This window comes from Dendropsophus ebraccatus, chromosome 5 (genome assembly GCF_027789765.1).
Source record: "Dendropsophus ebraccatus isolate aDenEbr1 chromosome 5, aDenEbr1.pat, whole genome shotgun sequence".
NCBI lineage: Eukaryota > Metazoa > Chordata > Amphibia > Anura > Hylidae > Dendropsophus > Dendropsophus ebraccatus.
In genome coordinates, this window is record NC_091458.1 from 13100545 (window position 1) to 13121923 (window position 21379).

The 21379-nt window shown below is 45.6% G+C and overlaps 3 protein-coding genes across 12 annotated transcripts in view; 2 read left to right on the forward strand and 1 right to left on the reverse strand.

Annotated features, from left to right (window-relative positions):
* Positions 1 to 1131, reverse strand: LOC138794101 (odorant receptor 131-2-like). The gene has a single exon (XM_069972866.1). It carries the CDS (start codon positions 1129 to 1131, stop codon positions 1 to 3), a length of 1131 nt encoding a protein of 376 aa, XP_069828967.1.
* LOC138793380 (odorant receptor 131-2-like) overlaps positions 133 to 21379 on the forward strand; it is a 27981-nt gene continuing 6734 nt past the window's right edge. Inside the window, exons 1-2 of one of the 10 annotated variants that reach the window (XM_069971928.1) lie at positions 133 to 282; positions 19980 to 20088. The gene's annotated coding sequence lies outside the window, so the exon portion shown is untranslated. The other 9 variants (XM_069971929.1, XM_069971932.1, XM_069971933.1 and 6 more) reach the window with 9 other exon arrangements.
* LOC138794102 (odorant receptor 131-2-like) lies at positions 13747 to 14676 on the forward strand. Its single transcript, XM_069972867.1, has one exon. The coding sequence runs from the start codon at positions 13747 to 13749 to the stop codon at positions 14674 to 14676; it is 930 nt and encodes a 309-aa protein (XP_069828968.1).

Genomic DNA, 21379 nt, shown 5'->3' on the forward strand with positions numbered 1-21379 from the left:
TCAATCTTTTATTAAGTAGAGTTTTCTTATATATTTACGAAACACTTCATCTCTTACCCCATAGATGACGGGACTGAGGAGTCGCGGAAAACATGTAAACATAAAAAAGTTAGAGACGAGTAAGTAAGAGATGTAATTCATGAAATAAGTCTCGGTCAGGGTGGAGATGAAGGAGGCCATGTATAACAGGAGCTGGAAGGCATGGAGCATCACCGTTTTACCAGCTTTACGAGCCGAAGACCCACCAGAACCGATCTTCCTGGCGACTAGCATGACTTTAATGTAAGTAAATACAATGATCAAAGCGACGATGGTAAAGCTTAAGATATTGATGACGGACCTGACCACATTTTGTAGGGGACTAATAACCAACAGTGAACGGTCACAAAACACATAAAGGGAATAAAAATGTATTTCCATTGAGTAAATGATGACAGTGAGGTCGGCAATATTAGGAGAGAACCCTATGACCCAGACCACAACAACTGCAGATTTAGCTCTTTTTGTTGTGCAAAACTTTAGGTGTCTCAATGGGAAACATATGGCGATGTAACGTTCTAGAGACATGACGGCCAGGTTGTATGGGGTCACCCGAAAGCAGCAAGTGGCCAAGGCCTGAAAAAGGTAACAGATGGGCATGGGGAGGTATACAGAATACATGGTGGTCACTATAAGGAAATTCCCTAGGATGAGATACAGGGTATCATTGAAAAGCATGTGGACAAAGAGGATGTATCGAGAGTGCTCCTGCATATGAGGAGTGGTGAAGAAGACCTTCATTAGGATAGTGATAATGTACAGGTAGAAGGTGAAAAATAGAATGGTCAAGATCACAAAAACAGTTCTGGTGACGGAGTCAAGCTTTCCGCTGGAGGAGGGCACAAGGGTCACATTTCCTGATGTGAAATTCACCATTGGAAACTGAATGGTAGCAGATCTTCTGTGGGATATCACACTGGAAGGGAACAAGAACGTGACAGTGTTCAGCTCATCAGACAACAAGAATACATTGATATTTGTGTTGAAAAACACATAGACTTCTCTTTTGCTGCACCTAAAGAGTTCTCTGAATTCGTGTATACAAAAAGATAGCCCGGGATCCTCGTAAGTAGTGGCCACAGTGAACTCCATCTCCAAGTCCTTTAGAATTTTACATTGTGTAGCGTTTTCATGGAGCACACAAAACATACCATTACATAACATTACCTGGGATGGGGTCTACTACTTCTATAATCCAGACTACAGAAAAACATTCTTGAGTAGGTCATAAAGGTTGATCAATGGATCATCAATGGACTTGCAGATTATCAACATAGGCTCCTAGTCTCCAGCTGGCTTGTGGACCTGGCTATGGTTTTCCAAGCCTAAAATAGATCTATGGATGCCCATATGACCTAATATAAAACTTGTCATAGTATCAGGAGTATCTGTTTTGAAATGTTCCTGTCTCTGTGGTGTCCATGATCTGGACTCTTCTGTTGAACCAACCAGAGGCTTGGAGCTGAACTCTAACTTCAGCTTAGAGATGACAATATATAGTATATAGTAGACTTATATGGGTGTTCCTCTTTATTCCAGCCATTGATCAGGCCCCTTGTGAAGCTATCTGTAGCCATAGCTCCAGAACAGAACTCTAATTCTATGGTGAAACAAAAACTTCCAAGAAGTGTTTAACCAAAGCTGAGGAGCCAAAAGTTAGGAAAACGCTGTCTACAAATAACAGACCTAGGAGGGGTCACTAACAATCTATAAATTCATAAATATCTACATGTAAGTTCATGGATACTCACGGTTGTATATTCAGCATGGCAGCATGGGCCTGAGAAGGTGTGGGCTGCTGCTCTCTGAAGCTTCTTCAGGGTACATATATTTATAGTTCTAGGGTGAAGCTCCCAGTAGAGTTAGCTGTCACTAAATCTTAGGAATACATCACTTCAGCACCAATGAGATTTATAGAATTTTCACTAATCGAGTCTCTAGAGATGGTGTCACAGAGATTGCAGCTTTTCTATACACAAGCAAATTAAAAAAAAGCATAGACAGACATAGCAGTGCCAAATGGTCACTTAGTATTCCTGAGCATGCAGAGGCAAATCGCACCCCACCTGATTAAGTCTAATTGTGTTTTATTTAACTTTATGTTCTTATGTACAGTGTTTTATATGATTGCACTTTGTACACAGAATGGCGATCAACGTAGGGCAAACAATGGCGTACTGTCTCTCCTGGCACTTACCTAGTTATACCTCACACAGTGATACGGCCCTCTTTGTGTTAGGCCTCAATCTGTGCCCCCCACACAGTAGTCTCTTTTTTTTTCCAGACAGTAATCAACCCCTTTTGTGCCCTTATATAGTAGTTAGGCTCCAATGTATGCCCCTACACAGTAATATGGCCCTCATTGTGCCCCTACATAGTATTTAGGCCCCCAATCTGTGCCCTCACAAAGCAGTAGGGTGTATTTAGTGTTTCCCGACAGTAATTAGCCCCCTTTCTGTCCCTCTATAGTAGCTGGTTCTCGTTCGTTACTCCATACAATTTTTAACCCCCTTTTGTGCCCTAACACTGAAATTAGCCACTTATGTACCCATATAGTAATTTACATCAATTTATTGCCTAAGCCATCTGCTTGATACCCTTTACACTCTAGAAAAGATCTGATAATGAATAAAATCCCTAAGTATAATGTATAGAATATAATAGTTTTGTATATTGATAATGTCCAGTGGTTGGCTCATGTTTGGGGTTGTTCTGTGTGTAGGATATAACACAACTGGATTGAAGTGTATAACTTCTCTTTGTCTAGGTTGTTGTCACAGGGAAGACCGCCAATCCTTTGCCAGTCATAATGGTTTTTAGTAATATGACTTTTTTAATATCACTCATTTATGCCTACATTTATACCCAATGTAATTGATCCCAATTTTCCTAAGACCAAGTTTCCTCTTCATCACCCTCGTTTCCATGGGGCTCATCAAGTGCTTTATCTATATTGTAGTGATATATATTGCAGAGAATTTGAGCTTCTATTGTGGCTCTGCCGTAAGCACTGGATAAACCATCATGATCCATGCTGTGCAATTTCCATTGTCTTTATTTTCCAATGGACATATCCATCCATAGACAGCTGTTTCAGGGTATTTGTCCCTCATCAGTGTGGAGTAGGATTCTGGCTAGCAGGAGCAAAGCTTAGTAAGTTCATTCAAAAGAATGATGGTTGACGGGAGAATGACGGGAGATCAACCACAACACAGTGAAGAAACCATTACGTGATTCTACAACGTCAGTGAATCTAGGAACGTTGCCCCCTGTGAAATCAAGTATGAAAAAATACTGTGGAGACACCATCACATGTTTGTCAACATCAGTGAGCTAGCCAGACCTTCTACCGGGAAGCAACCACCAAGCCAAGGAAGATCTCGAGTCAAGAAAACCATCCAAGCAAGGTATACATCCACAGACAGCTGAGGTCAACCATCATTCTTTGAATAAATTTACTATGCTTCACCCAGCCAGATTTCTACTCCACACTGATGAGGGGAAAATACCCGGAAACAGCGGTTTGTGGATGGATACCTTGATTGGGTAGTTTCCTTGACTGTAGAACTTCCTTGGCTTGGTTGTTCCTTCCCGGTAGAAGGTCTGGCTAACTCACTGACGTTAATAATGGTGTCTCTGTAGCATGTGATGTGCCTCTGCGGTGTTTTGGTTGATCTCCCTGAGGTCAACCATCATTCTTTTTTTTGCTATTGAAGGCTCAGTTTACAAATACTTTATATTTGGACTCCATAGCAGGACTGGAACTCCATCAGGACCACCTTTAGAGGCAAGTTCTGGACATGATGACTTCATGAAGAGTTGCCTTTATCCTTTACTCATCGGGTTGGTCTCTAAGTGACCTACATTTGATATTCTAATACCCTCTTTCACTCTGCCCTTCCATTATCCACATTGCACTATGAGTGAAGTTGGCCCCCAGGCCTGTGGGTGGGGAAGGGTTCATTTATCCTCCAGTCTTTAGCCAGTCAGTGGCTGAGGCGGGACCCTGCTACTGCGCTGATTGGTTCAGCAAACACTTGAAGAACCAGAGCCCGACACACTTCAAGCTCACACCCATCCCAGAAAGGAACCCCCTTCCCTGCTGGGATGGGTGGAGTGTGAGGTCAGTGTGATTGGCTGAGCTGACACTAAACAAGTCTATGCTCAGCCAATCAGCGGCTGCAGCAGGGTCCCTCCTAAAGAAAAGATCAGGAAAAGACCGGAGGATAAATTAAGTCTGTAATTTGAGTGTATTATGGAAACAAGACCCAAAACACAACGACTCAAGTGAATCAGGTCATTCTTGTGGACCTATGCAGGCATATATCCCCCAATTTTTTTTTTTTATTGCAATGAGCTGGTGTAGGGTCTATTCACAGTCCATCCTAGGTCATCAGCTGAAATTCAAGCTATTCAAGCTGTTTGACTGCATTTAAATATTTGAACTCTTGCGCAGTAAAAATTTGATTTGCCCTCCCACATCCCCTGGCGCTTTTTTCCAGGCACTAGGGCAGGCACTAGGAATAGGCAGGACTTTAATAAAACCTCTAACTGTGATTGGCTGGCTAAACTACGTTACCACCTGAATATAAGAATAGTGATTTTAGATTTGTGTCACTTGTTGGTTGGAGCTAGAGAAGGACAAACTGTATACCAGGGAGAGGAAGGTTTTAGGTGGTTAGTTAGGAAGGGACCCCCAAAAGCCCTTGTTAGGGCTACAACTATAAAAACCTTATATAGTGGTACCTTGGTTTAAGAGTAACTTGGTTTAAGAGCGTTTTGGTTTGAGAGCTCACAGTTTTTCTAAATTGTGACTCGGTTTAAGAGCATTGTTTTAGTTTAAGAGCTCCCAGTACTGGGTGGGAGGGGGAGCGAGGGAGGGGCATGTGCTGCACAGCACTGTACTCTGACCCAGGAAATCTCCTTCACCTTCCAAATCATGGCAGATCCACTTCAGGCGGGGCTTACATCAGGGGACAGGACTATGGAGGTAATCTCCCCATAGCTGTAACCCCTCTCTCCACGGACAGAGAGTGCTGCATGTATGTGACCCCATCTGCCCTGCTGATTCCTTCATGTAACCACTGTATACTGTGAATGTGGGATAATACCTGTTATCTTGCTACCACAGATTTGTGCAGTCTGCGTCCTGTAAAGGAGTTGACCAGCCCTTTAATTCTATTGTTGTAAAAACAATTATATATCCAGTATACGGCTGTACACTGTGAGTGTGACATAATAGCGTTATCTTGCAACTACTGATTTGTAGTTATCGTTAATTTTCGTTATTACGTATTTTACACTGCACCTGACCTGATTCGTACGCAAGTGCATACTGCTAGACCGAAACGTACACTTCTACTTTACGCTCATAATGTGTTCGTGAATCTATGGCGTACACTTGGGAAAATTGGGATGTTGGCATGCTTCCCCTGCTGTCCCATATGCATCCAGAGGTGTTGGCATCATTTCCTGAGGTGTCATTGTGCACTTGGTGACCTCCTAGTGGTCGAATATTGATTTCCAGGTCCCAAATATTTTTCTCCTATAGACTATAATGGGATTCGATATCCGTTTGAATATACGAATATCGGGAGCTATTCGAATCGAATTTCGAATTATGAAATATTTCACTATTTGCTCATCTCTAAAGAAGACCCCAATATATCTGACCTATGAGGTGCAACTATGGATGAACATGTACTGATGACTTCAGTGTTGGTTGACTAGATAGATTGTGTTGGGTGAGCACATCTAGCAATGGACCAAACCAATATAGTATTGTGTTCCCTATAGAGCTAAAATCAGACTCCCCTCCTCCAGGCTGTGCTGCCCTGCTCTGTGGTGAGTCTGTCCATAGGATGTCCGACATAGAGGAGCATGTTACCATGTCCTGTCCCAGTGTCCTCCATAGGCATATAGGCATGACCACTTCCATGACCACCACCTCCTTCTTACTCCAGGAACACTATAGTTAATGTCATTCAATAACACTGGAATGGCAACTCCACTAAAACAATGGCTCACCATCTCCTACTCAATGCAAAAGGGGTATCAGGGCTCTATAGATACAATGGTATTACTATGATACAGTCTCATACACTCATTGACACAGTACCATCACAGTTAAAGGCATAAAATTTGGCACCAACATTTGATTTTCACAATTTCTCATTGGTTGTAGTTTATCCCAATGGCGGGCCTCTTCTATAGATGTAGCAGAGCTAATAATGATTCGGATAACGTAACTGACGCATGTTTGTAAACTTGTGCACACGAGGCCAATAAAAGATGCTCGGTCAGGGACTCTACACCCCGGCTCAAGAGACTCTCCTAATCTTCCAGACAATTAGGTTGTCATGTTTTATAGACTTGAAGGATTATGAGGAATAACACATGGCAGGTCCAGGGGGAGCTCAGGTAGTAGTATATAGGAATCAGGCAGTCCCCAATAGTAAAAGCATGATAGTCTACCGGCTGTGGGCAATGATGTAGACTGAAGACTGGAGAAGATCCATCCTAAGACTTTACTATCCAAAGACCCCGAAAGGGGGTGTTGTGGATCACATTGATCAGTATTCTGCACCACCATGTAAGTATACTTTATATACTCAAAGACACTTCTGTAAGGTGCAGTCATTGTTACTGGATCAGAATGGCGTCAATACGATCGTTCATATCCGGCAGGGCAGCCATAGTCATCTGCTGAACAGGCATGGGATGATCCAAGGAGCGTAAAGTGTTCAGATCCACAGACCGGAGTATTCTCACCATCTACAGTAATTACTAGTAGTATTCTTGGTGTAGTAACAGACGTAGCATCAATAGTTATAGTAGTGGTGGTGACGCTGCTCATTGTAAGTTGCTTTGGATGTGGTAGCAGTAGTAATATGGTGGTAGTAGTAGTCATTGTCGTGGAAGTAGTCCTTGTTCTAGCAGCAGTATGTGTAGTTGTAGTGTTAGCAGCTGGAGTAACTGTTGCAGTAATAGTTGCAGTGGCAATATTCATAGTGCTAGATGGTGGTTGTAGTAGTTGCATTATTAGCAGCAGCTGGACATGAGTGGAAGCTTACTTTAGTCCACCTGAACCAGAACGTTTAGTATTAGATTAACGTTGGCTGAAGAAGTTGGATGCGGCCCTAGAGAGTCCTAAAAAACATGGATACAGCCATAGACCATTGGTTCCTTCCATGGGCGGCATTAAAGGGGTTATCCATCCAAACATGGCCACTTTCTTCCAGAGTCAGCACCGCTGTTGTCTCCAGGTTGGGTGCAGGTTTTGCAATTAAGTTCCATTAAACTGAATGGAGCTTAATTGCAAACCACACCTGACCTGGAGACAAGAGTGGTGCTGTCTCTGGAAGAAAGTGGCCATGTTTTTGTAGCGCTGGATAATCCCTTTAAACTTCTCCAGCCACCAAGAGTTGAATGTTCTAGCAAGTTCTCACATCACTATTAATAAGTAGTACTTGTAGTACTTGCAATGTCATGAGTGGTTTCTGTGTCTAGAATAACAATAGGATAAGGTAATAAGTAGTAGTTGCTCCAGTAGTAGAATAGTAGTTGTAATAGTAGCAGCAGTATATAGTTGTTGTAATAATGATGGTTGTAGTAGCCGTTCCAGTAGTAGAGTAATAGTTGTACCAGCAGCACAAGCAGCAGTTGTACTTGCCATACTAGTAATAATTGTTCCAGTAGTAGAAGCATAGCTCCGAACTTTTGTTTAGAGTAAAGAGGGACATGTGCGCTACAGTCCCCATTGCCACGACCATGTAGCTACACCCCCATAGCGACCATTATATAAGAAAAACACATAACCACCACATAGTGACTAATACCACAATACCATTACTAAATAACATCCATTATGCAAAAACCAGTATCTCTCCCATACACTGACCGTAGAGAACATATAGTATATAGTACGTAGTCCCCTAAGTGCATCCATGTAGTAGTTAGGCCCCACTCTGTGCAGCCATATAGTAGTCAGGTCCCCCTCTGTGCCTCCGTAAAGTAGTCAGGTCCCATCTCTGTGCATATATATTGTAGTCAGGCCTTTCCCTGTTCCCCCTTATACATTAGTATATAGGACCTTCCTCTCTTCCCCATACAACTACAACTCCCATGGTGACTGACAGCTCTACCCGTAAGGAATCAGAGGTCGAAAATTCAAAATATGTTGACGAACCTGAACAGATCGGTTCAACACTAGACGGGGTGATGTGAGACAGACAAAAAAAAAAGAAAACCCTTCACATGTCCATACAGAGCTGTCCATAGAACAACATAGGGGGTTAAGCAGATGTCTCATAAAGAATCAATGGGCCCCATGTCACCTCCTGCGGACTATCGGTACCGCCACCCACAGAAATGACCAAAGGAAGTGGGATCTACTGTGTAGGTACCAGAACAATAAGCAAAGAGTCCTGTAACCATAAATAAATTTCCTTCACTGTGAGAATGCGATGCCCTGGCCCCTAGGGGCCACTCCGCAGTATAGATGTTTCTAACAGGCAGGAACCGGGGCAGCTGTAGGATAATGTGGTCACGGTGTAGGCACGAGGGTGATACAGCTGGAAACCGGGCTCCTGACCATGCGGGAATACTGGGCATGCGATTCTTCGTTGTCCTTAGTCAGGGCACCAATTATCACACCAATGCCAAGGTTCAGAAACAACGGTAGTTGTATATTTATTGTAACGGTGGTAACTAGTAGCAACAGTCTCTCCGGATGCAACTGGGAATAAGGCAATCTTGGATAAGGCAGAGTAATGGGTGATGCTGCAATAGGATGTGAGATTAGCGTGCTGAATGATGGGAGTAGTAGTGAAACTGAAGCAGAGATGCTGGGTGGAATGAGACTTGAATGAGATACTTGCTGTTGATGATTTGAGAAGATGATGATGGGAGGAACTGAAGAATGACTGAAGAATCGACACCCAGATGAGAATCTTGAGACTTGAGACAGGAACACAGCCAGTGGACTGGAGCAGCAGAGCACACGCAGGCCTCTCTCTTAGCAGGGAGAGAGGACAAACACACAACCTATTCCCTATGGGATAGGAGATAGACTCAGAAATTGTCTCCTAAAGGTGGAGGACAAGACTAGACTGAACAGGAACAGCAGAGCAACACACCCTACCCCCTCTGGGGCAGGAGATAGACTGAGGTAGAACAGGAAGTCACATGGTAACCCCAGCCAAAAGCTCGATGACCATTGGAATTACCATGGAAGCAGGGCACAGTCACGTGACATCCAGCCATTGCATCATCACACCATTAGGCATATACAGAGAAATATACATGAGAAGTACCATACTAGGAGGCGACATAATACCATTAGACACTGATACCTGAATATACATGCAATAAATGAATGAAATAGCAGACCTGAATACTGAGAAGGGTGACACAATACGCAGTTTGCAGTGGACCATAGCTTTCCAGAACAGAACTGGTTATAATACAAGTGCGAGCATGAGAAGGGCTGTTCTGGGACACTGCATACCTCCCTACTAGAAATGAGCCGACCTCAGCGAACCAGAAGCTGAGGTAGATGTGGCCGAATGAACATAGAGGACCAGGACAACAAGACAAGAGGAAGGAATGTTAGTGTGAGTGAGTATGTAGATGTGTGTTTCCCACGCTCAAGGCACAGGTGACAAGAGAAAATGTGAAGAGAAAGAAAACCCTAGTGGCAGGACTTCACCTAGAGGTGCCTAACGTACTCTGGTTACAGGTAGTTAGTGCGTGGACCATCTGACATGGAAGTCAGGACTACTTAACTGCTGGCGGGGGACCCTCAATATTCCAGTCAGTTTGACAGTAGGTTTCCAATGAAAATGAGTTACCCTACTGGAAGAAAACTGTGAAGACCTGTGTACTGCCTTGGGTGTCTGTGTGAAGTGACTTGGACACCTGAAAGAGAAAAGAACAAAATAATAAACGCAAACATACATGTGGGCCCCTTACATACCGGTCAATCATACAACACAATTATCCAATAGGCCAAACACACGAAAAGGTATCCAAGGTGCAATATGTATGGACAAGTGTGAATGTTAGGTAAGACTATGTGTAGCAACTACTATGTTGGGACAAGACAGAGGTGAACAGACACTGGAAACAAAAGGAAGGGAAATACAAAAGACAACAAACACTGCAAGGTCTTGAGGAGAATTGGCTCATTTACTCTTTCCAGTTGTGGATACAATAGATACAATAATACTATGCATGGAGAAAATAGAAGATCCTTCTGAAAAATACACTCTTTAGAAAATACACTTTCTCTGAGGCTATAGATATAAATATGTAGACTGACTTCTTTACTCAGAGGAGAAGGAAACTGTCTGACTCTGACATGAAAATATACACTGTGAGAAGAAATACTTTTTCAAAAGACACACTTTACTCTGAGACTATCTAAATGACTTTTCTGCTGACTCAGAGGTAAGAAAATATATATATATGACTCTGACAAGAAAATAGACTTTTACCGACTGAAGTGCAATACTGAAGTGCAATCATGAAAAACAATAATAAACCTCTGACAATCACATAGTCATGAAAAGTGCTTTAGGAAGAACTGGGTAAGTGTCTCTGTTTGGTAGAGTCTCTTTAGGCAATATACACCATCATCCATGTAAAGGCTCTGGGACAGGCACTGAAGAACAGTTTGGTCAATGAGTGTCCATCAGCACATAGCTGGATGATAATAAGGAAACTTGGTCAGGAGGACCAGGCACGAACCTTGAACGTTGCATAGGACTTGTTCAAACCTAAAACAAAACAGTCAGATGAACAGTTAGGAACTTTGCTTTATGTAGTGAAGCTTAATGAAAGGATGCAGGAGGGCCCTGAGTAGGCTTCTTCTTCTTCTTTTGCCACGGGTAGTAGAGGCGTGGAGGGCCCGGAGCAGAAGCATCGCTGGATGCAGTGGTGACCACAATGCTGGGGGTCACAGTAGTTATAGGTGAAATGACAGGGGCCACATTATAGGTGACGGTAGTAGAAGCATTGGTGGCTTTAGCCACGGCTGTGGAAGAGGCAGTGTTAGCTGCTGTGGACTGCCCTGCTGTAGTGGGAGCTGCAGGTGCCGCAGTGGGCATAGTGGTCGCAGCTTTAGGGGCAGGCGGCAGGACAGCGAGGGCCTGCTGAATGTCCTTGATCAGCTGTATAATCTTAGGCCCAAGTCCGAGCACCCATTGCGGCAGGGGTGGTGAATCACGCCCTGGAGGCTGCCACAGACCCGGGGACACTGGAGCCTTGGCCGAATCCTTTACTTTGAGGCCCGGGACGGGGGACAAGAAAGTCGGGTCACTTACAGACGGACCGCCCTCCGGTGATGTGGATCCTCCGGTAGAGAAGGCTAAGTCACAGGCACTGGAACGGTCCGGTTTCGGTGAGATGCTGGCACCAGGCATGGATTCCCCGTCTTGATTAGCGGAGGCCGGAGTGGAGGCCCGGCTGTGGCTTTCGTCGTCTGATGGAGCAGCGCCCCAGCTGGTGTCGCTGTAGGATGGGCGCGGTGCTAGCAGACAGGCAGGATTACGTGGCAGTATGCTCTCCGGCAGCTCCGGTATCACGGGAGCTGCGGCTGCAGGCAAACGTTCCTTGTGGGCCGCCATCTTGCTACGCACTGGTGGGCTTTTCAGGAGGAAGGAGGAAGAGCGAGAGGGCAGAATGCAACCGGGAATAAGACAACCGGGAATAAGGCAAACTTGGATAAGGCAGAGTGATGGGTGATGCTGCAATAGGCTGTGAGAGTAACGTGCTGAATGATGGGAGTAGTAGTGAAACTGAAGATGAGATGCTGGGTGGAATGAGACTTGAATGAGATACTTGCTGTTGATGATTAGAGAAAATGATGAGAGAAACTGAAGAATCACTGAAGAATCGACACCCAGATGAGAATCTTGAGACTTGAGACAGGAACACAGCCAGTGGACTGGAGCAGCAGAGCACACGCAAGCCTCCCTCTTAGCAGGGAGAGAGGACAAACACACAACCTATTCCCTTTGTGGTAGGGAATAGACCGAGGTAGAACAGGAAGTCACATGGTAACCCCAGCCAAAAGCTCGATGACCATTGGAGTTACCATGGAAGCAGGGACACAGTCACGTGACATCCAGCCATTGCATCATCACACCATTAGGCATATACAGAGATTATACATGAGAAGTACCATACTTGAACACTAGGAGGCGACATAATACCATTAGACACTGATACCTGAATATACATGCAATAAATGAATGAAATAGCAGACCTGAATACTGAGAAGGGTGACACAATAAACGCAGTTTGCAGTGGACCATAGCTTTCCAGAACAGAACTGGTTATAATACAAGTGCGAGCATGAGAAGGGCTGTTTTGGGACACTGCAAGAATACTTTGTACAATAGCTGATAGCAGACTGTAGAAGTGACAGAACAGAATCTGTGCTGAGAACCTCTAGGGTAGAAGAGCTTAGAGTAGTTGAGAGGTGTTTGTACTGAGGGTCCAGAACAATGGAGAGGAGTTTGTACTGCAGGTTCAGAGTAGTAGAGAGGAGTCTGTACTGAGAGTCCCAACGCAGTGTGGAATTGTGCTCTGCCGGAACTTTAGAAGAAGAAGTGGAATACTGAAGACTTGAAAGTAGAAGTATACTTGTGCCTGTGTTTCGACCTTAGCTGTCATTATACCACCTGTTGCCCTACAGTGTACAATGCCCCAGACCTTGTTGCCTGAGTTGAGCAGAGTGGTCAAGTTTACCTGTTTACACCCGTGCTGCAACTTTGTTCTATCCGGATCAGTTCCTCTTGTTATCAGGATACTGTCCTGCACTGTTAGAGATATTCACAGCATGGGTTGGTGTGATCTCTGACTTGTCCTATCCTGAGTGACTTAACTCTGCATAGTGAGTAGAAGTTCTGCTTTCAAGAAACTGGTGTCTGTGTCTCCCATGTATGCCTATCCACTACCACCGACTAGACTACACTGGACATGGACTAGAGTGGGGACCAGGGCCCAGCTGGACTACAGCAGGGACTGTCCTTTCTTGAGTCCTCTCTCCACTAAGACTTATGTAAGACTCAATAAGTTTGGGCATGTACTTCCTCTCCCCATGTGACAACTTCCTACAGGAGGTGTGATGTCCCATGTGAGTGGTGGAGAAGAAAGTGCAAAGAAAAAGGAACATAGAGATAGGTGAAGAGAAAAGAGGGCACTTATTGGTGCGCAGATTACAACAAACAATAACCCCTTACTTACTATAGCTGTGCAATATACAAGTACAGTTACATACAGTAGCAACATCTTGTGGCAAAACTTAGGTATTAATTCATTACCACTTTTTCTTGAAGTACAGACTTTTGAGAGGGGTGTAAAATACTAATAACACCCGTGGTGGGACAGAGTTGTACTACTGAATTATTTCCAGAGAGGTGGAAGTATCAGGACTGGGGCAAAAGGAAGGCTTAGTAACCCATACTATTATAACCTCGTTCTAGCTAAATTTGATGCCACCTGAGACATCATGGTTCCTTTCATCGAAAGTATGGCCCTGACTATGGCTTCCCAGTTTTACCCTTATTAGTCCTATACATGAAGGGATGTCCCCTCATGGCACATGGCCTTGTTTAGTTGTGGTTTTTCATTGTGTCCATCATTTACCACGATTTTTTCTCTCTGCAGTAGAAAGTTTTCCAAATACTTTTCTACAAGGGAATGAATTCATCAGGATACTTCAGCCATGGCTCACAGATGTCTTTATACAGCGATAAGATTTCATTCATCATCACCATGGTCTTCTTCATCCTGACGATGCTTTGCTTCTGCTTTTTTGTCTACTTCATTGCTATAATTTTGATTGTCTACTTCACCACCCCTCAGGTCCGAGAGAACTCCCGATATGTCCTCTTTGCCCACATGCTGGTCAATGATGCACTCTATCTCTTCTTGGGACTCTTTCTCGCCTTGGCTTATCAGTTTCTCTACATACCAGTACCCATCTGCTATTTTGTCCTCACTGTTACCACAGCCACCTTTAGGGTTACACCATACAACTTGGCGGCCATGGCCCTTGAACGCTACATAGCCATCTGTTACCCACTGAGATACTTGATGTTCTGTACAGTTAACAGATCTTATTCTGTAATCACTGCAATGTGGTTCCTTGGGTTACTCCCTAATGTGGTCGATTTAGTTGTCCTCACCAACTCCGTAGAGAAGAAGTTTTTTTCTCAGAATCTCTTGTGTAAACAGGAAGAGTTAATAGTCCAACCCGTCCAGGAGACCATAAGGTCCTTCACCTTTATAGTCAGTTTGATTGCTGTGGCTCTGGTCATTCTTTTCACCTATGTCAAGGTTATGCTGATTGCTCGGAAAAGTGGTTCTAGTTCATCTTCAGCCTCCAAAGCTGGGAGAACTGTAATGCTCCACGCGTTTCAGCTCTTCCTGTGTATGGTGTCTTTAACCTCTGCTATTGCAGAGTCCTTCGGCGGTGTTTACCTGATCATGATAGATTTCCTGCTCTTCATGTGTTTGCCAAGGCTTCTGAGTCCTCTTATCTACGGTATCCGAGATGAAGTGTTCAGTAAATGCATCAAGAATATGTATTCTACCATCTTTAGGAATAAGACTGTGCAAAAATTCTAAATTTTGTAAATAAAACATGTTAAGGTTCAGATGATGGGTTGTTCTATAAAAGTTTAACTTAAAGGGAATGTGGCACCTAGATTTTCACTTCCTGCTTAGAGCAAGGTAAACATTCTTTTTTTTAGTTTTGATCGATCCGGGTCTGAGCAGTCACACCAGTACTGATCGGGAGAATGAGCCAGGAGAAGACTGTGCTAAGTGTGTTACGTGGTTAGTCAGGCTCCGTCTGATTACCTATGTAAGTCTATGAAGCCTGACTGGGAGCTAGGAGAGGACCACGCAGAATGCGGTCTTCTTTTGGCTCGTTCTCTCAAACAGTGCGGGTCTGGACACTCAGAAAACCCAGACCAATGAAAACTTTTGACTTTTTTAGGCTATGTTCACATTACGTGAACACCCGGCCGTTCCGTGATCCCGGCCGGGTCACGGAACTGCCGGTCTTAGCCCGGATCATCCTGGCCGGAACTTAAGTACCGGCCGGGTGATCTTTCCGGGCGCATCAGCGCACGCCTGCATCAGAGCTTCCCATAGCACACAGTGAAGCGAGCGGCCAGAGCCGCTCGCTTCACTGTGTGAACTAACAGGTCTTTTTTTCCGGCGGCGCATGGGATCCCGGCCGGAGTGCATACGATGTGTGTACGCTCCGGCCGGGATCCCATTGCAAATAAAGCTATGTTCAACTCCTTAAAACTACGGCCGTAGTTCTGCGGCGAGAACTACGGCCGTAGTTTTACGTAGTGTGAACATAGCCTTACACTGTGCAGTTTGCACACTGTCGTGGCTAGCATACAGACAGTAATAGAAAATTGCCGCAGCGACCTGCAAGTGTCAGGACTCACCACATATACACCCTTCAGCGTACATACGATAAAAACCTGTGAATAAATGACAAGGAGAAAATTTGCAGAAAATACCATACATTTCAAATATGTATGTCCCCTTCCTCAGGAAAATTTATTACACATTATGGGTAGGTTATCATGGTTGCTCCAGGCACAGACCAGATAACCACAGGTACTGGCCCTACTGGTATGCTGGTGCTGTGGCCCAGGTTGCTGGAACTGATGTTGGAGCCTGCTGGTGTCACGGTGGCCAGGAGTGGTAACACCTTCCCCCGGACATACTGCAACCGGACCTTGGTTAGGACTAAGGTGAGGTGCGAGGTTTAGGTGTAAGTGCAGTGGCAGAGATGACAGAGTCCCACTTTATACAACTTTCAAACTTTACTTGAAAAAGGTATCTTAGTGCAAAACATTTACAAACAGCGCTCGGTTACTTAGTGCAATCAGCAATAATACTCCAACACCTAGATAGGTGAGTTGATAGAAGAAACAGTAAGGTAACAGGTGTCAGGGACCAGATAGGAGGGCCCTTGCCTAATGTACTATGTACTCTGCCGGGATGTGGTGAAGTGTTTCTGTAGTGTTTGAAGAAATCCTCATATTCACGTATGGATGAGTCTAAGATATCTCACCTAACCGCCTTCTGCCCCACAGTGTCAGGTTACCCTTCCTCTGGGGTAGTACGAGTCCCAGGTCTCTGCTCTGGGTGGAGCTGGCTTATAGAACCCTTCCTACAAAGCTGAGCGTCTTTTCAGTGGAGAGCGGCTTGTTGGCACTGTGCTCTACTGCAGGTCCAGTCTTCAGTTATCCGTCCCTTTTTCTAAGGTGGTCGACTGTTCAGTTTTAGCTAGTGTGTCCTCGGCCTAGGTAAGGGAGAGGCCTCCCTTGTCTCCGGTTTCCCTGGGGGTCTGGTCTAGTAACCCATAGTGAGTGGTTAACTAGTGGCAGGTTTGAGTAAGGAGCAGAGGCCTCCTGTCATAACATGTGACACTAGAGTGATACACTTTTACCAAGGTGTAAGAAGTAAGAAAAAAAGATATTATTGGGACACTAGACTGGTAACCAGAGGTACTAGGCCTCTGTTGTATCCAGGCAACCACAGGTACTAGACCTAACTGGTTTTCAGGTAATCACAGGTACTATGCCTCTCTGGCATCCAGGTAACCACAGGTACTAGAAATCACTGGTATCCAGGCAAACACAATGCCTCACTGGTATCCAGGTAACCACAGGTACTAGGCCTCACTGGTATCCAGGCAACCGCTGGTACTAGGGTTTACTAGTATCCATGAAACCACATGTACTAGGCCTCACTTGTATCCAGGCAACCACAGATACTAGGCCTTATTGGCATCCAGGTAACCTCAGATACTGGGCCTCACAGGTCTCCAGGCAACCACATGTACTAGACATCACTGGTATCCAGGCAACCACAGGTACTAGACCTCACTGGTATCCTGGTAACCACAGGTACTAGGCTTCACTGATATCTAGGTAACCACAGGTACTAGGCCTCACTGGTATCCAGGTAACCACAAGTGCCAGGCCTCACAATGATCCGGGCACAGACCGGCCGTTCTGTGACTCGGCCGGGGTCACGGAACAGCCGGTCTGATACGCCGTGTGAACATAGCCTTACTGAACAAATCCAGTAAACCATTAATTCCAATATTACCTGTATATAAGAAACAAATATTATCACCACACCTTCACCACATAGGGACTAACCGGACCATTACTAAAATTCAGTATACCAAGACCAATAATACTACCAGGATATAAAAAACATATATTATCGCCACATCATGACCACCACATAGTGACTAATACCATCATACATTACTTAATAACATCCACTATAGGCGTCCCCTTGTTATTTACAACCCCCTGTAGATCTAAATGTATCTAGTGTATGAAAGGCTTGTGTATGATATGTGTATGAGAAGACTGTGTATGGTATGTGCCCAGTGTATGAGAAGACTGTGTATGGTATGTGCCCAGTGTATGAGAGGTCTGTGTATGGTATGTGCCCAGTGTATGAGTGGTCTGTGTATGGTATGTGTCCAGTGTATGAGTGGTCTGTGTATGGTATGTGTCCAGTGTATGAGTGGTCTGTGTATGGTATGTGCCCAGTGTATGAGAGGTCTGTGTATGATATGTGCCCAGTGTATGAGAGGTCTGTGTATGGTATGTACAGTGTATGAGAGGTCTGTGTATGGTATGTGCCCAGTGTATGAGTGGTCTGTGTATGGTATGTGCCCAGTGTATGAGAGGTCTGTGTATGGTATGTGTCCAGTGTATGAGAGGCCTGTGTATGGTATGTGTCCAGTGTATGAGTGGTCTGTGTATGGTATGTGCCCAGTGTATGAGAAGTCTGTGTATGGTATGTGCAGTGTATGAGTGGTCTGTGTATGGTGTATGTCCAGTGTATGAGAGGTCTGTGTGTGGTATGTGTACAGTGTACGAGAGGCCTGTGTATGGTATGTGTCCAGTGTATGAGTGGTCTGTGTATGGTATGTGTCCAGTGTATGAGAGGCCTGTGTATGGTATGTGCCCAGTGTATGAGAGGTCTGTGTATGGTATGTGTCCAGTGTATGAGTGGTCTGTGTATGGTATGTGTCCAGTGTATGAGTGGTCTGTGTATGGTATGTGTCCAGTGTATGAGTGGTCTGTGTATGGTATGTGCCCAGTGTATGAGAGGTCTGTGTATGGTATGTGTCCAGTGTATAAGTGGTCTGTGTATGGTATGTGTCCAGTGTATAAGTGGTCTGTGTATGGTATGTGTCCAGTGTATGAGAGGTCTGTGTATGGTATGTACAGTGTATGAGAGGTCTGTGTATGGTATGTGTCCAGTGTATAAGTGGTCTGTGTATGGTATGTGTCCAGTGTATAAGTGGTCTGTGTATGGTATGTGTTCAGTGTATAAGTGGTCTGTGTATGGTATGTGTCCAGTGTATAAGTGGTCTGTGTATGGTATGCAGTAATGGTCTTGGGCGTCAAGCATTCCACGCAATTGCGTGGGGCCCCCGACATCCAGGGGGGCCCCCGCTCTGGTGCCCAAGACCGCTGCCCTGCCCGCTGCTGTGATCTTAACTGTAACTATGTGCGCTCGTAACGAGCACTCATACTTACTTGCAGCAGCAGCAGCGGTAGCACTGACAGGGCGAGAGTCATTGGCTCCCTCCCTGTCAGTCATTCTTGTGGCCGCAGGAAGGGGAAGCTCACAGGGGGTCTATATAAATAAGGGGAGCACACGGGGGTTTATATAAACAGGGGAGCCCACAAGAGGGCTATATAAACATGGAAGCGCACAGGGGGTCTGTTAATAACTGGGGGAGCACAAAGGGGGTCTATATACAACTGGGGGTAGCACACAGGGGGTCTATACAACTGGGGGTCTATACAACTGGGGGAAGCACACAGGGGTTCTATATACAATTGGGGGCAGCACACAGGGGGTCTATATACAATTGGGGGCAGCACACAGGGGGTCTATATACAACTGGGGGCAGCACACAGTGGTCTATATACAACTGGGGGTAGCACACAGGGGGTCTATATACAACTGGGGGCAGCACACAGGGGGTCTATATACAACTGGGGGCAGCACACAGGGGGTCTATACAGCTGGGGGCAGCACACAGGGGGTCTATATACAACTGGGGGCAGCACACAGGGGGTCTATTTACAATTGGGGGCAGCACACAGGGGTCTATATACAACTGGGGGTAGCACACAGGGGGTATGTACGACTGGGGGCAGCACACAGGGGGTATATACAACTGGGGGCAGCACACAGGGGGTATATATACAACTGGGGGCAGCACACCTAGGGGGTATATACAACTGGGGGCAGCACACAGGGGGTCTTTATACAACTGGGGGCAGCACACAGGGGGTATATATGACTGGTGGCAGCACATGTGGTATATACAACTGGGGGCAGCACACAGGGGGTCTATATATTATACTGGGGGAGCACACAGGGGGGCTATATATAACTGGGGGAGCACACAGGGGGGCTATATATAACTTGGGGAGCACACAGGGGTCTATATGTAACTGGGGGAGCACACAGGGGTCTATATACAACTGGGGGTAGCACACAGGGGGTCTATATACAACTGGGGGAGCACACAGGAGTCTATATACTACTGGGGGCAGCACACAAGGAGTATATAATACTGGGGGCAGCACACAAGCGGTATATACTACTGGTGGCAGCGCACAAGGGGTATATACTACTGAGGGCAGCACACAGCGGTCTATATTACATTAGGACTGCACAGAAGTGCCTATATGCCTTACTACTATACTGTGGCACAGAACATACCTAATTATTAAGTGGGGGCACAGGGGCACCTTAAAACTGTGGTGGCACAAAGGGGTGTAACTAGTATATAGGGGTACAGGGGACCTAACTACTGTAGGTGTTGGAGCCTAAAATATTTCTCTTGGCAGATTCTGGAGAGAAGATTCACAGCCGGGAGAAGACTTCAAGATGGCTCAGGCTGGATGGAGAGAAAAAAAGAAAGAAATAAAAGACGCTGATCAGAGAAGATGCCCCCCTGTGAGTCACTGGATGTAACTGCACTCTGCTATAGGCTTGTAGTGATAGGGGGTCATGGTGTGGCGGTATTATGTAATGGCATCATTGGTGATATCTTTTTGTTTTGTTCAGAGCAGTTTTGAGGCAATATGCACTGCATGGTGGTAGGAGGGTTATAAGAGAAGTACGGGGGGGGGGAGCATGTCGAGGGGGGGGGGGGGCTGGACATGACTTCGCTTGGGGCCCCAGAAATTCCAAGATGGCCCCTGATGGTATGTGTACAGTGTATGAGTGGTCTGTGTATGGTATGTGTCTAGTGTATGAGGTCTGTCTGTTGTATGTGTCCAGTGTATGCGTGCAGGGCCGGCATCAGCACAAGGCTTACCTGGGCAAGTGCCGGGGGCCCACAGCATCTCTAGGGACCCAGAGAGGGAGAGGGGCCCAGTTTTCAGATATTCAGCCTAATCACAGTAGTGCAGGGTGAGAACTAAACATCAGAAGACACAGGAGATGGAGCAGGACCTGCACTGAGAGAGAAAAGGGATAAGGACCTGATCACATGACCTAAAGGTCCTCAACCTTAGGGCCAGTTCACACTGAGCAAGATCGTCGGAATTCCGCGGCGGAGATTTCCTCCTCTCACCGTGCTCAGTGTGCTGCTGTAAGTGAATGGAGAGGGCGCACACTCTTCCGCTCCCTCTCCTCTCCGCTCAAAGAACATGTTGGACGAGCGCGCGCCCTCTCCATTCACTTACAGCAGCACACTGAGCACGGCAGGATTCCCCTGCGGAATTCAGACGATCTTGCTCAGTGTGAACTGGCCCTTACAGTGTGGAGAGCAGCCGACAGAGAGGATAAGGGAGAAGACTGAGCTGTATCTGCTGTGTGTCAGCCTGAGTGTGTCAGTCAGTGTCTATGTCAATAATGTATGTTTGTACATGTTAGTGGTGTCTCACGTTATTGTGCATAGTGTGTAAATGAGGGGCCCGCTGAGGCTCTGTCACCCAAGGGCCCGCAAAATCCTGGAGCCGACCCTGTATGAGTGGTATGTATGAGTATATGTGTACATAGGCCGCTCTGCAGGGGGCAGTTATTACCGGCTCATTACTAGAGCAATTAGTGACCTGTCATCCACAATTACACACCTCAGCAGGTAACTGCCCCCGCACTGCCTGTGCCCCCGGAGGCCCTGGCTGGGATAACATATATATATATATATATATATATATATATATATATATATATATATATATATATATATAGCACTGTCATTCCCTGGAAGGTGTGGGTATACATGTGAGTGGCGGCTGTG